Source organism: Leucoraja erinacea, chromosome 22, assembly GCF_028641065.1.
Source record: "Leucoraja erinacea ecotype New England chromosome 22, Leri_hhj_1, whole genome shotgun sequence".
Classification (NCBI taxonomy): domain Eukaryota; kingdom Metazoa; phylum Chordata; class Chondrichthyes; order Rajiformes; family Rajidae; genus Leucoraja; species Leucoraja erinaceus.
Window position 1 is genome coordinate 22,263,786 of NC_073398.1, and position 11,979 is coordinate 22,275,764.

An 11,979-nucleotide genomic window follows, 5' to 3' on the forward strand; every position below is an offset into this window, starting at 1 on the left:
TCTGGGATCAGTGCAGATCCATCAAATTAGGCCCAGAGACCAGGGCAAGGATTCTAAGTTCCAAACATGATCTCACAGCTTTGAAAATATCCTACGCAGCTGTGCTCGGCACAGACATCTGCTAATGAATTATTGTCCTTTGGGTGACTGAGCTCATATAAGGTTTTTGTAAAGCACATTTTGTCCCTTGACAACTTGTGATCTTCGTGTTTAAGAAGGAACTGCAGATGCTGGTAAATCGAAGGTAAATCAAAGGTAAATCCCCCACCAGGAGAGACTCAAAGCCCTCCGGTTCTTCCTCGACCGGAGAACCAACCAATCCCTGTCTACAGATACTCTCCTCCGCCTAGTGGAGCTGGTCCTTACCCTTAATTACTTTTCGTTTGATTCCTCCCATTTCCTCCAAATACAAGGCGTAGCTATGGGCACGCGCATGGGCCCCGGCTATGTCTGCCTCTTTGTAGGGTACGTCGAACAATCCTTGTTCGAGACCTACCAGAGCCCCATCCCGACCTCTACCTCCGCTACATCGAGATCGCATTGATGCTACCTCCTGCACCCACACACAACTAACTGACTTCATCCGCTTCACCACTAACTTCCATCCGGCACTCAAATACACCTGGACTATTTCCGACACTTCCCTACCATTTCTTGACCTCACTATCTCCATCGCAGGTGATAGACTTCTGACCGACATCCACTATAAACCCACTGACTCCCATGGCTATCTAGACTACACTTCTTCCTACCCTGCTTCCTGTAAGGACTCCATCCCCTACTCCCAATTCCTCCGTCTACACCGTATCTGCTCCCAGGATGAGGTGTTCCTCACAAGGGCATCGGAAATGTCCTTATTCTTCAGGGAACGGGGGTTCCCCTCCCCAACTATAGATGAGGCTCGCACCAGGATCTCTTCCATACCCCGTAACACTGCTCTCTCTCCCCATCCCCCCACTCGTAACAAGGGCAGAATCCCCCTAGTCCACACCTTTCACCCCACAAGTCGTCACATACAACAAATAGTCCTCCGTCATTTTCGCCACCTCCAACGTGACCCCACCACTCGCCACATCTTCCCATCTCCCCCCGTCTGCTTTCCACAAAGACCTCTCCCTCCGTAACTCCCTGGTCAATTCTTCCCTTCCCTCCCGCACCACCCCCTCCCCAGGCACTTTCCCTTGCAACCGCCAGAGATGCTACACTTGTCGCTTTACCTCCTCCCTCGACTCCATTCAAGGACCCAAGCAGTCGTTCCAGGTGTGACAGAGGTTCACCTGCACCTCCTCCAACCTCATCTATTGCAATCGCTGCTCTAGATGTCAGCTGATCTACATCGGTGAGACTAAGCGTAGGCTTGGCGATCGTTTCACTGAACACCTCCGCTCGGTCCGCATTAACCAACCTGATCTCCCTGTGGCTCAGCACTTCAACTCCCCCTCCCATTCCAAATCCGAGCTTTCTGTCCTGGGCTTCCTCCATGGCCAGAGTGAGCACCAACGGAAATTGGAGGAGCAGCACCTCATATTCCGCTTGGGCAGTTTGCACCCTAGCGGCATGAACGTTGACTTCTCCAATTTCCGGTAGCCCTTGCTGTCTCCTCCCCTTCTTAACTCTCCCTCAGCCCTCTGGCTCTTCCTCTTCCTTTCTGCTTTTTTCTGTGGATTTCATTGCCACAGATGGTTGTGGTGGCTGAGTCAATGGATATTTTTAAGGCGGAGATTGACAGATTCCTGATTAATATGGGTGTCAGGTTATGGGGATAAGGCAGGAGAATGGGGTTGAGAGGGAGCGAGAAATCAGCAATAACTGAATGGTGGAATTAACTTGATGGACTGAATGGCCTAATTCTGCTCCTATCACATGAATTTATGAATTGTTCTGTTGTCAGTGCATATTCCGAACAGCTACGTAACTAATGACTCTGTGATTTACGGACTGTTCCCAGGGATGCATTCAGAGACCGGCATCAAGTACTGCTGGAAGGTCATCAACTCATTGAAAAACGCTATTTGTTTTGCCAGAAACGTGACCCCCCCAGCAGATCCAGATGTCTGTCGGGAAATGTTGCCGACTGGCCCACTGCAGACTGCAGGAGTAGGTGCTGAGGGACAGACTGAAGCTTAGTGCAGCCAATGCCAAGGCTGTGGGAGAGGGCGATGGGCTAGGGTCCTTCTGCTGCTGGACATGGGGGGCAGGGTGTGGTGGAGACGCCCCTCAAAAATAAGGGAAGGGATTTCACGCCAGGGGGCCACAGGATGTGGGGTAAAATTGTGTAATTTGTGTAAACAGTATTGAATGTATGGATTGCATTCAAGAATTTCAGATGAATATTTTGCACGGTTCCTGTATTGTACATATTTTTTACTTGATTTATTTTTATTTATTTTTAATGATAATCAAACACCAGGGCTGCCAACTCTCACGCTTTGAGCGTGACACTCACGCATTTCAGCCAATTCACACGCCCTCACGCTGAAGACAGAATTCTCACGCTGTCTTCAGTCCCTGCACAGCAAAGATCCTATAGGGTGATTTCACCAAAGGTCAAATGAGCGTAGATCCCCCCTCACGTGACCGAAAATTTTAACTGGAGGACATATCTCAGTTTGGCACATGTTAGTGAATGGGGAAACACGCACTTCCCCACCCGTTAAAAACATGGAAAACGGCCGATTTTGAGCTGAAATTTTCCGTGCTAGTCGGGGTGACCGTGAAGTACAGCGACCTAAATTTTCAGGCAAAAAAAAAGATAGAAAGTAAGGTTTGCCGTGGAGATTTAAAGTTCCAAAATATCGGGAATTATCGTGTTTGCTCACTGAATTTCATCAAAAGTAAGTTAATAATTCCTTACTTTTGATGAAATTCAGCGAGCAAACGCGATAATTCCCGATATTTTGGATCTTTAAATCTCCACGGCAAATGTCGGCTGTTCACTTCCGCTGTTTTCTACCTTCAGTTCCCTCTTGTAATTACCTTACTTTCTATCTTTTTTTTTGCCTGAAAATTTAGGTCGCTGTGCTTCACGGTCACCCCGACTAGCACAGAAAATTTCAGCTAAAAAATCGGCCGTTTTCCATGTTTTTAACGGGTGGGAAAGTGCGTGTTTCCCCATTCACTAACATGTACCAAACTGAGATATGTCCTCCAGTTAAAATTTTCGGTCACGTGAGGGGGGATCTACGCTCATTTGACATTTGGTGAAATCACCCTATAGCGGAGCTATAGGATCTTTGCTGCACAGTTTGTCTCTTTGTGCCAGATGACAGCGATCTGCACGGATTGGAGAAGCGCGTCGGTCCCGGTCAGCGGGTGTCCGCGCTTTTGTGCGCCGTCTGCGAGCGCTGCGCTGCCGGGGCAACCTCGCCCCCTCCCTCCCTCCTGCCCTTCAACTCACACGGCAGCGCCAGCGCCGCCGATCCACGCTGCACCGTGTCTGCCGGACTTCCCATTGGGTGGCCGGGAAAAGAGAGGGAGGAGAGAGGGAGGGGAGAAAGAGAGAGAGAGAAAGAAAAAAAGGGAGGGATGGAGGCAGAGAGACAGGGGGAGGGAATGTAGAAAGGGGATGAAGGAAGGGAAGAAGAAAGGGGAGAAAGAGGAAGCGTGAGGAAAAAGCGGGAGGGTGAGGAAAGAGAGGGAGGGGGACGAAAGAGAGGGAGGGGGAGAAAAAGAGGGAGGGGGAGGAAGGGAGGGGGGGGAGGGAGGGAGGGGGAGGAGAGGAGGTGGGGGGGAAGGAAAGGTGTGGGGTGTGTGTCTTTGTGTGTGTGTGTGCGTGTGTGTGTGTGTCTCCCTGTGTGTGTCTCCCTGTGTGTGTCTCCTTGTGTGTGTGCATGTGCCTCCCTGTGTGTGTCTCCCTGTGTGTGTGTACGTGTCTCTGTGTGTGTCTCCCTGTGTGTGTGTGTGTGTGTGTGTCTCCCTGTGTGTGTGTGTGTGTGCGTGTGTGTGTGTGTGTGTGTCTGTCTCCGCATGTGTGTGTGTGTTCTTTTGTCTATGTGTCTCCCTGTGTGTCTGTTGTCACATCCTGGCCTTAGACAGAGCTGCCAACTCTAACGCTTTGAGCGTGAGAGTCACGCATTTCAGCCAATTCTCACGCTGATGACAAAATTCTCACGCTGTCTTCAGTCCCTGCACAGTTTGTCTTTTTGCGCCACATCACAACGATCTGTGCAGTCTGGGGAGGCGCGTCAGTTGGCGGCTGTGAGTGACATCGCATCTCTTCTCTTCTTTCTTGGTTGGATGTGCAGCCGCTGACAACATGAAGCAGCCGGAGATAGAACTAACTAAGTGAATCGGTTGTAAAACATGGGGCGGACCACAATGAGGCCAGGACAGGGTTTGGCAACCTACGGCACACGGGCTGAATCCTGCCCGTAACCCGAAAAACCGCGGATTTTTTTCAATTTGTTTTTGCAGGGTCGGGGCAGTCGAGCCGACCTGAGAATTACAGCCAGTCCCTGGGACGGGAGCTGATCTGGGAATGGCAGCCAGTCCCAGGGCAGGCAGAATGCCAACTTGATCATTATGGACAAATTGGGCCAGCCATGTACATATTGTATAACTCTGACTATGAAGATCTGAATGGGCTTAGAATTACCATTTAAGCAAAATTGCCCCCACTTTCCCCATTTTGATTCTTGAGATTAATATCTTTGCTCTGTTAAAAGCGTTAAAATACTTATGAGGTAGAGTCAGGAAAGGGAACTTGTTATTTCTTTTTAGTTTGCTTTAGTTGATTGTTTGTTGAGTGCCATCATTTCTGAGTTAAAGGAACTTAACTGCTATAAAGCAATAATAAGTGAATTTGTCCAAACAATTGGAACTTGCATAAAATGTTTGCATTATTAGCAGGACTGCCAACTCTCACGCATTGAGCGTGAGACTCACGCACTTCACAAAACTCTCATGCTCTCACTCTGTGATCACAAAATTTCTCACGGTCAAAAATCTGCAGGTGCTGAAAGTTCAAAATAAAGCAAAAATTGTTTTAGAGGCGAGTAAAAACCATGAGGGGAATATCAGGTGAATGTATAGTATTTTTCCCAGGATATGTGTAGGTATGTTACAAAACCTACCTGAATCGTCATTGGGAATCTGCCCACAGCCAGGTCCGCGATTTTGGCGCTGTTTGGAGGGGGCGGGTTTAAAACGCGATTTTTACTAGGCTGTACTAATCGCAGATGTTCAGCCTAGTAAATCATTAACGAAAAATCGCTGCAAGACCCAGTCGCAAAAGGTATTATTAGTTTTATAGGCCTCGATAATATAGTTATAATAATTTTAATAATCATTCCGCAACCTCTCGCAGCCCCAGGGTTTTATAAAGCAAACAATTAAAGGTATGTACCTTATTTTTACATTAAATGGGGCATATATATAACCCTATATATCAAGTTATCTATAGCGAGTAGTTCATTTTGGGCTTTTTATATCCCGCAGTATTTTTCTCGGCATTTGAGGGCACTAATCCAGCGCGATGTCAACGTTCTAAACCAGCGCGTTCACATGAACCCACTAGAAAGCCGATTTAAATGGGCATTTATTTACAGCAATTGAACACTAAATTCCTTCCATTTGGCCTATAAATTAATGTAAATTAGATATAAAAATCATGTTATATTGTGAATTATTTGTGAATAATCTTTGGACACTTAGGCTATTTAAAAATGTTAATCTTTCCTTAAGAAATGGGCTTTTGACTATCCAAGATCACAGCTTTTTTGTAATGTCCATTGAAAATCAATAGGGAACAAGATGCTAATTTCCGAGTATGAAAATGGTCCATAACTTTTTTAATACTTGAGATATGAAAGTGAATTTGGTGTCAAATTAAACTTATTGTTATGCTTTATCTGATGGGATAAATTGCAGACTTGATTTTTAAAATCTCAAAATTTTGTAACATTGCTAATATGTGATTCAAGCACGAGGGGGGATTGGTTTAAAGCAGGAAGGGGGGGAGTAGTTTAGTTTCTCCCATGCAGATGGTGTGATAGGTGAGACACGACCAGCACCAACCCCCCTCCCCCTCCCCCCTGAGGCACGGCACACACCTCCCACCCTCACCTCCGCCGGCTCTATACCTGTTGGCCGCTCTGTCCACACCCCATGGAGTTTAACCCCGGCCCGGAGCCAGGAGTCAGGAGCGGACCGGGTGAGTGAATTGGTGCCGCCTCCAGAGCCTACTATGGGAGGGGGACACCGTCACACACCCTCCCCCTCGGTCGCTGCGCTCTCTCGCAAATTTCTCACTCTCAACTCTCAGCCCTGAAACCAGGAAAGAGACACAAACTGTTGGGGTAACTCTGCGGGTCACACTGCCTCGCTGGAGAAATAAACACTCTTAACTATCCCTACCAAAGATCATAGAAGCGGATCTTTGATCCTTACCCCCCTTCCCCCTGTAAATCAAAGATCCTCTAGGATCTTTGGTGTAAATGACACCCCGGAAAAACCAAAGGAGGGCATTTAATTGGGGGCACTTCCGCCCCGCAGCCGCAAAGGGACGGGCTCTGTGACCACTTCCGCCCCGCTGGGGGACGGGCTCTGTGATCGGGTTGGGGGAACTTCCGCCCCGCTGGGGGAGGGGCTCTGTGACCGGGGTGGGGGAACTTCCGCCCCGCTGGGGGACGGGCTCTGTGATCGGGTTGGGGGAACTTCCGCCCCGCTGGGGGACGGGCTCTGTGACGGACGGGGCACTTCCGCCCCGCAGAATGGAGGAGAAGTTGGCGGAGTGGCGAGCCCGGCAGCAGCCGGCGGAGAAGGGGGAAGAGGAGGAGGAGGAGGAGGAGGAGGAGGCGGCGCCGCCGGGCGAGTTCGAGCACCGGGGAGGCATCGGCGGCCTCTGGCACCGACTGCGGCCCCTAAGGGCTGAGGCGGAGTGGCGCCCAGAGCCGCCGCGGAGCAGCGTGAGTGCGGCCCTGTTGCCGATCCGTCCCCGGCACCGACCCCGCTCTGTCCCATGGCAGCTGCTGAGAAGAGATTGCTGTTGTCTTGGGGGTGGGGGGTGTCAAAGATGCAGATGTCAGTGGAGGCGGCAGAGACAGACAGGAGATGCTGGTGTTGTGGAGGGCAGACACCGGAGATGCAGGTGTCAGTGGCTTAGCGAGGCAGAGGGGCAATAATGGTGTCTGGGGGGCAGAGAGAGGAGATGCTGGTATTAATGAGCACTACTAATTACAACCAAAGCAGTGGAATCCACAAGTAGTCAGAAGAATAATTTCTGAAGTTAGACACAAAAGCAGAGTAACTCAGCAGGACAGGCAGCATCTCTGGAGAGAATGGGTGACGTTTCGGGTCGAGACCCTTCTTCAGACTGACATCAGGGGAGAGGGAGATACATGGAAAAGGAAGTATGAAAGTGTGAAAACAGGGGAAAGGGAACAGAGATCAAGGAAAATGTAGAATAGATTATTGTTAGGTGGGCGAAGGTAACAACAAAGCAAACTAATAACATTTAGTTGGTGACAGTAATACCGGTCAGAGAACTGGGAAGGGGACGGGATGGAGAGAGAAGGAAAGCAGAGGCTACTTGAAGTTAGAGATGTCAATGTTCATACCGCTGGGGTGTAAGCTGCCCAAGTGAAATATCAAGTGCTGTTCCACGAATTTGCGCTGGGCCTCACTCTGACAATGGACGAAGCCCAGGACAGAAAGATCTGTTAGATTCCAGGGCTGGAGTAAGTTAGAAAAAGATCGAAGAAAAAAAAATCACCTAAATCACGATGCCTGCTAGAAGGACCACCTCTGACGTACAAGGACAGAACGACAAGATGGAATTTTAAGGAAAGTCAGGCATTTTGAACAAGCTTACTCCAGAGAACTTTGACGCTACGCCTTGAGATCATCAATGTGGGTATAGACTCAAACCTCGTCCTGAAACAGACCAGTTTACTGATAGTAGACTATCTGATGTACTGCAACTCGGCTCTCTTTGACATCAGCGGCAATTCCACAACGGCTTATTTGGTCTGACAGACAAGATGTGGAAATACCTTCTCCCAAACAAAAACCCCAGCTCGGATTGCCTGTAACTCTGCTGACAGTGAAGAGCGCCAGTTCTGAATCTACACATCATTTGTTTGTGTCTCTAGACTGTGACTCAATGAACATAGTTGCCACACCACCACACTCGTGAGCAATGCATCACACAGAAGACATTTCATTCAGATAGCTTACCAAGTTCTCAAAGGCAAATTAAGTATGACCAATAAATGCTTTACTTTAACATCCATATCTTAAGCTAATTAAAAAACTTTAGCTCACTTTCAAAGTGGTTTCCTTGAGCACGAGATGGGAATCATGGCTTCAGGATGTACAAACCTGGGTGTCCTTGTACATCAGTCGCTGAAAGTAAGCATGCAGTTACAACAGGCAGTGAAGAAAGCTAATGGCATGTTGGCCTTCATAATGAGAGAAGTTGACTATAAGAGCAAAGAAATCCATCTGCAGTTGTACAAGGTCCTGGTGAGACCACACCTGGAGTATTGTGTGAAATTTTGGTCTCCAAATTTGAGGAAGGACATTCTTGCTATTGAGGGAGTGTAGCGTAGGTTCATCAGGTTAATTCCCGGGATGGCAGGACTGTTGTATGATGAAAAAAATAGAGGGACTGGGCTTGTATTGTCTGAAATTTAGAAGGATGAGAGGGATTCTTATAGAAACATATACAATTATTAAGGAATTGGACACGCTAGATGTAGGAAACATGTTCCGGATGTTGGGAGGGTCCAGAACCATGGACCACAATTTAAGAATAAGGGGTTGGCCATTTTCAACTGATATGAGGGAAAACATTTTCACCCAGAGGGTTGTGAATTTGTGAAATGTTCTGCCTCAGAAGGTGGTGGAGGCCGATTAACTGGATGCATTCAAAAAAGAGTTAGATAGAGCTCTTAGGACTAGCGGAATCAAGGGATATGGGAAGAAGGCAGGAAACATAGAAAATAGGTGCAGGAGTAGGCCATTCGGCCCTTCGAGCCTGCACCGCCATTCAATATGATCATGGCTGATCATCCAACTCAGTATCCTGTACCTGCCTTCTCTCCATACCCCCTGATCCCTTTAGCCACAAGGGCCACATCTAACTCCCTCTTAAATATCGCCAATGAATTGGCCTCAACTACCTTCTGTGGCAGAGAATTCCAGAGATTCACCACTCTCTGTGTGAAAAATGTTTTCCTCATCTCGGTCCTAAAAGATTTCCCCCTTATCCTTAAACTGTGACCCCTTGTTCTGGACTTCCCCAACATCGGGAACAATCTTCCTGCATCTGGCCTGTCCAACTCCTTAAGAATTTTGTAAGTTTCTATAAGATCGTCCCTCAATCTTCTAAATTCTAGCGAGTACAAGCCAAGTCTATCCAGTCTTTCTTCATATGAAAGTCCTCACATCCTAGGAATCAGTCTGGTGAACCTTCTCTGTACTCCCTCTATGGCAAGAATGTCTTTCCTCAGATTAGGAGACCAAAACTGTACGCAATACTCCAGGTGTGGTCTCACCAAGACCCTATACAACTGCAGTATAACCTCCCTGCTCCTATACTCAAATCCTTTTGCTATGAATGCTAACATACCATTTGCTTTCTTCACTGCCTGCTGCACCTGCATGCCTACTTTCAATGACTGGTGTACCATGACACCCAGGTCTCGTTGCATCTCCCCTTTTCCTAATCGGCCACCATTCAGATAATAGTCTACTTTCCTGTTTTTACCACCAAAGTGGATAACCTCACATTTATCCACATTATACTGCATCTGCCATGCATGTGCCCACTCACTCAGCCTATCCAAGTCACCCTGCAGCCTCCTAGCATCCTCCACTCAGCTAACATTGCCCCCCCCCCCCAGCTTCGTGTCATCGGCAAACTTGGAGATATTGCCTTCAATTCTCTCGTCCAAATCATTAATATAAATTGTAAATAGCTGGGGTCCCAGCACTGAGCCTTGTGGTACCCCACTAGTCACTGCCTGCCATTGTGAAAAGGACCCGTTTACTCCTACTCTTTGCTTCCTGTCTGCCAACCAGTTCTCTATCCACATCTATACTGAACCCCCAATACCATGTGCTTTAAGTTTATATACTAATCTCTTAAGGGAACAGGGTACTGATTGTGGATGATCAGCCATGATCACATTGAATGACGGTGCTGCATCGGTGCCGAACGGCCTCCTCCTGCACCTATTGCCTATGTATCTATGTTCATTGTCAACTCTCTTCAGTTGCTGCTCAGAATATTACTGCATTTCCCCATGGCTTTTCCTTCAGCATCTTGCATAATTTACCTCTAACATTTATATTCTATTGATTCATGTTTTTTATTTATTAATTGTTTCGTTGATCTTTATGGTTTGGCAATATCTAGTAGGACATCACCAGCGGACTTTGTTGCAGAAATGTTGAGAATGGAGACTCATCACAAACTAAGTGTGAAGAAAGAGTTTCAATGTATTATTGCACTTCTTAGTAGGAGAGGTTGTGAGAGGTAGACACAAAATTCTGAAGTAACTCAGCAGGTCAGGCAGCATCTCTGAAGAATACGGATAGGCAATGTTTTGGGTTGGGATTGAACTGAAATATCACTTATCCATGTGTTCCAGTGATGATGCATGAGCTGCTGAGTTACTCCAGTACTTTGTATAATTTTTTGTAAACCAAAAGGAACTGCAGTTTTTTGTTTCTCCATTGTGGAAGAAAGTGCTGTTTTTGAGTGAATTCCATAAAACTAAATTCAAGATGTTGGTGAAAAAGGCAGAATGAGCTACAGTGTGTTTACAAGCTATAAGCTGAATAGGGCCAGATTCCTGCCTTACACTCGTCTTGCAGGCTTGCACTCCTCTGTGGCCATGTGGTGACCATCCCATAACACTTCTGAGCCTTGTATAGTGGAGAGGCTTGGTGGGGGCAAGAATAGCCCTCTCATTCTGCATTGTTCAGAACAAAATTTCCCGTTCTTTATTAAAGGAATGCAAAACAAGTTCATATTAAATGAGTTCTTGTGTCCAGCCATACATACAGAATGCTACATTGTGCACCATCCAATATCAAATGACAATAGAATTCCATTTTGACTGCTCTTGTTGTAATTCAGCTTATCAGGAAATAATGGCGTTCATTTTATTGTTGATTTCTTATTACTGTCACTTGTAATTTATCTAATCTCATAAACTAAAACTAAACACATAGTTATTCCTTTTCCTGGAGAAAGGTGTCTAGCATAATTGATGCTCTCAGTCTAGTCATAACTTAATACCGGAAATGTTTCCTTCATTTTTTTAGGAAAAGGAAGAAGATGATCAGAATTCATTGACAGAGAGCTCCGAGGAGCAGCCAATTAAAACTGATCACTTTGGCGCAACTGTGACTGTTCTGAAGGTCCTGCTTTGGCTGGTATTACTTGGCCTCTTCATTGAGCTGGAGTTTGGCCTGGTATATTTTGTCATCTCAATGTTTTATTGGATTTACATTGGAACACGGGCCCCATCCGAAAAGAAACAAGGAGAAATGAGTGCATACTCTGTGTTCAACCCTGGTTGCAAGGCTATTCGGGGAAGTCTGACAGCAGAACAGTTTGAACGAGAACTTCAGTACAGACCTTTGGCCGGCAGATGATTGGTCCTGTGGGGAACTATTTATGGTATTGTAAGCAGCTCAATTGCCAATGGAATCTCGAACACAATAAAGACCAACAGTCAACAGAAGGAATCACCTGAGCTGTAATTTACCCACATGTAACAGCTGTTTACATACAGTGAGAGATAAATTAATTTTTCACTGTATGTGTCTGGCATAATTGAATCTAAATCCTGCACACCTTATCTTGCAGGAACTAATTTAAGGCATGCCTGACGTATAATAGGTGACCCTGTAAACTCGCACTTACAAAAGCAATTCTTTAAGACCACTGACACCCACGTGGTCTCCCCAGAGTGCCTGGGTGGTCTCCACCTCGGATCTCCAAGGTAGTCTCCACCTCGGAGCTCC

General features: G+C 46.9%; 2 protein-coding genes across 2 annotated transcripts in view; one reads left to right on the forward strand and one right to left on the reverse strand.

Moving 5' to 3' along the window:
• The window catches only part of cd36 (CD36 molecule (thrombospondin receptor)), a 31,299-nt gene extending 25,105 nt beyond the window's left edge, over window positions 1–6,194 (reverse strand). The window contains exon 1 of the mRNA XM_055653102.1: window positions 6,081–6,194. Coding sequence (XP_055509077.1) covers window positions 6,081–6,107 — 27 coding nt within the window. The 5' untranslated portion in view covers window positions 6,108–6,194. The remainder of the gene's footprint in view (window positions 1–6,080) is intronic.
• A 501-nt stretch (window positions 6,195–6,695) lies between these two features.
• On the forward strand, window positions 6,696–11,774 carry saysd1 (SAYSVFN motif domain containing 1). Its single transcript, XM_055653104.1, has 2 exons — window positions 6,696–6,905; window positions 11,275–11,774. Exons 1-2 carry the CDS (start codon window positions 6,711–6,713, stop codon window positions 11,605–11,607), a joined length of 528 nt encoding a protein of 175 aa, XP_055509079.1. The 5' UTR covers window positions 6,696–6,710; the 3' UTR covers window positions 11,608–11,774.
• Window positions 11,775–11,979: the final 205 nt, after the last annotated feature.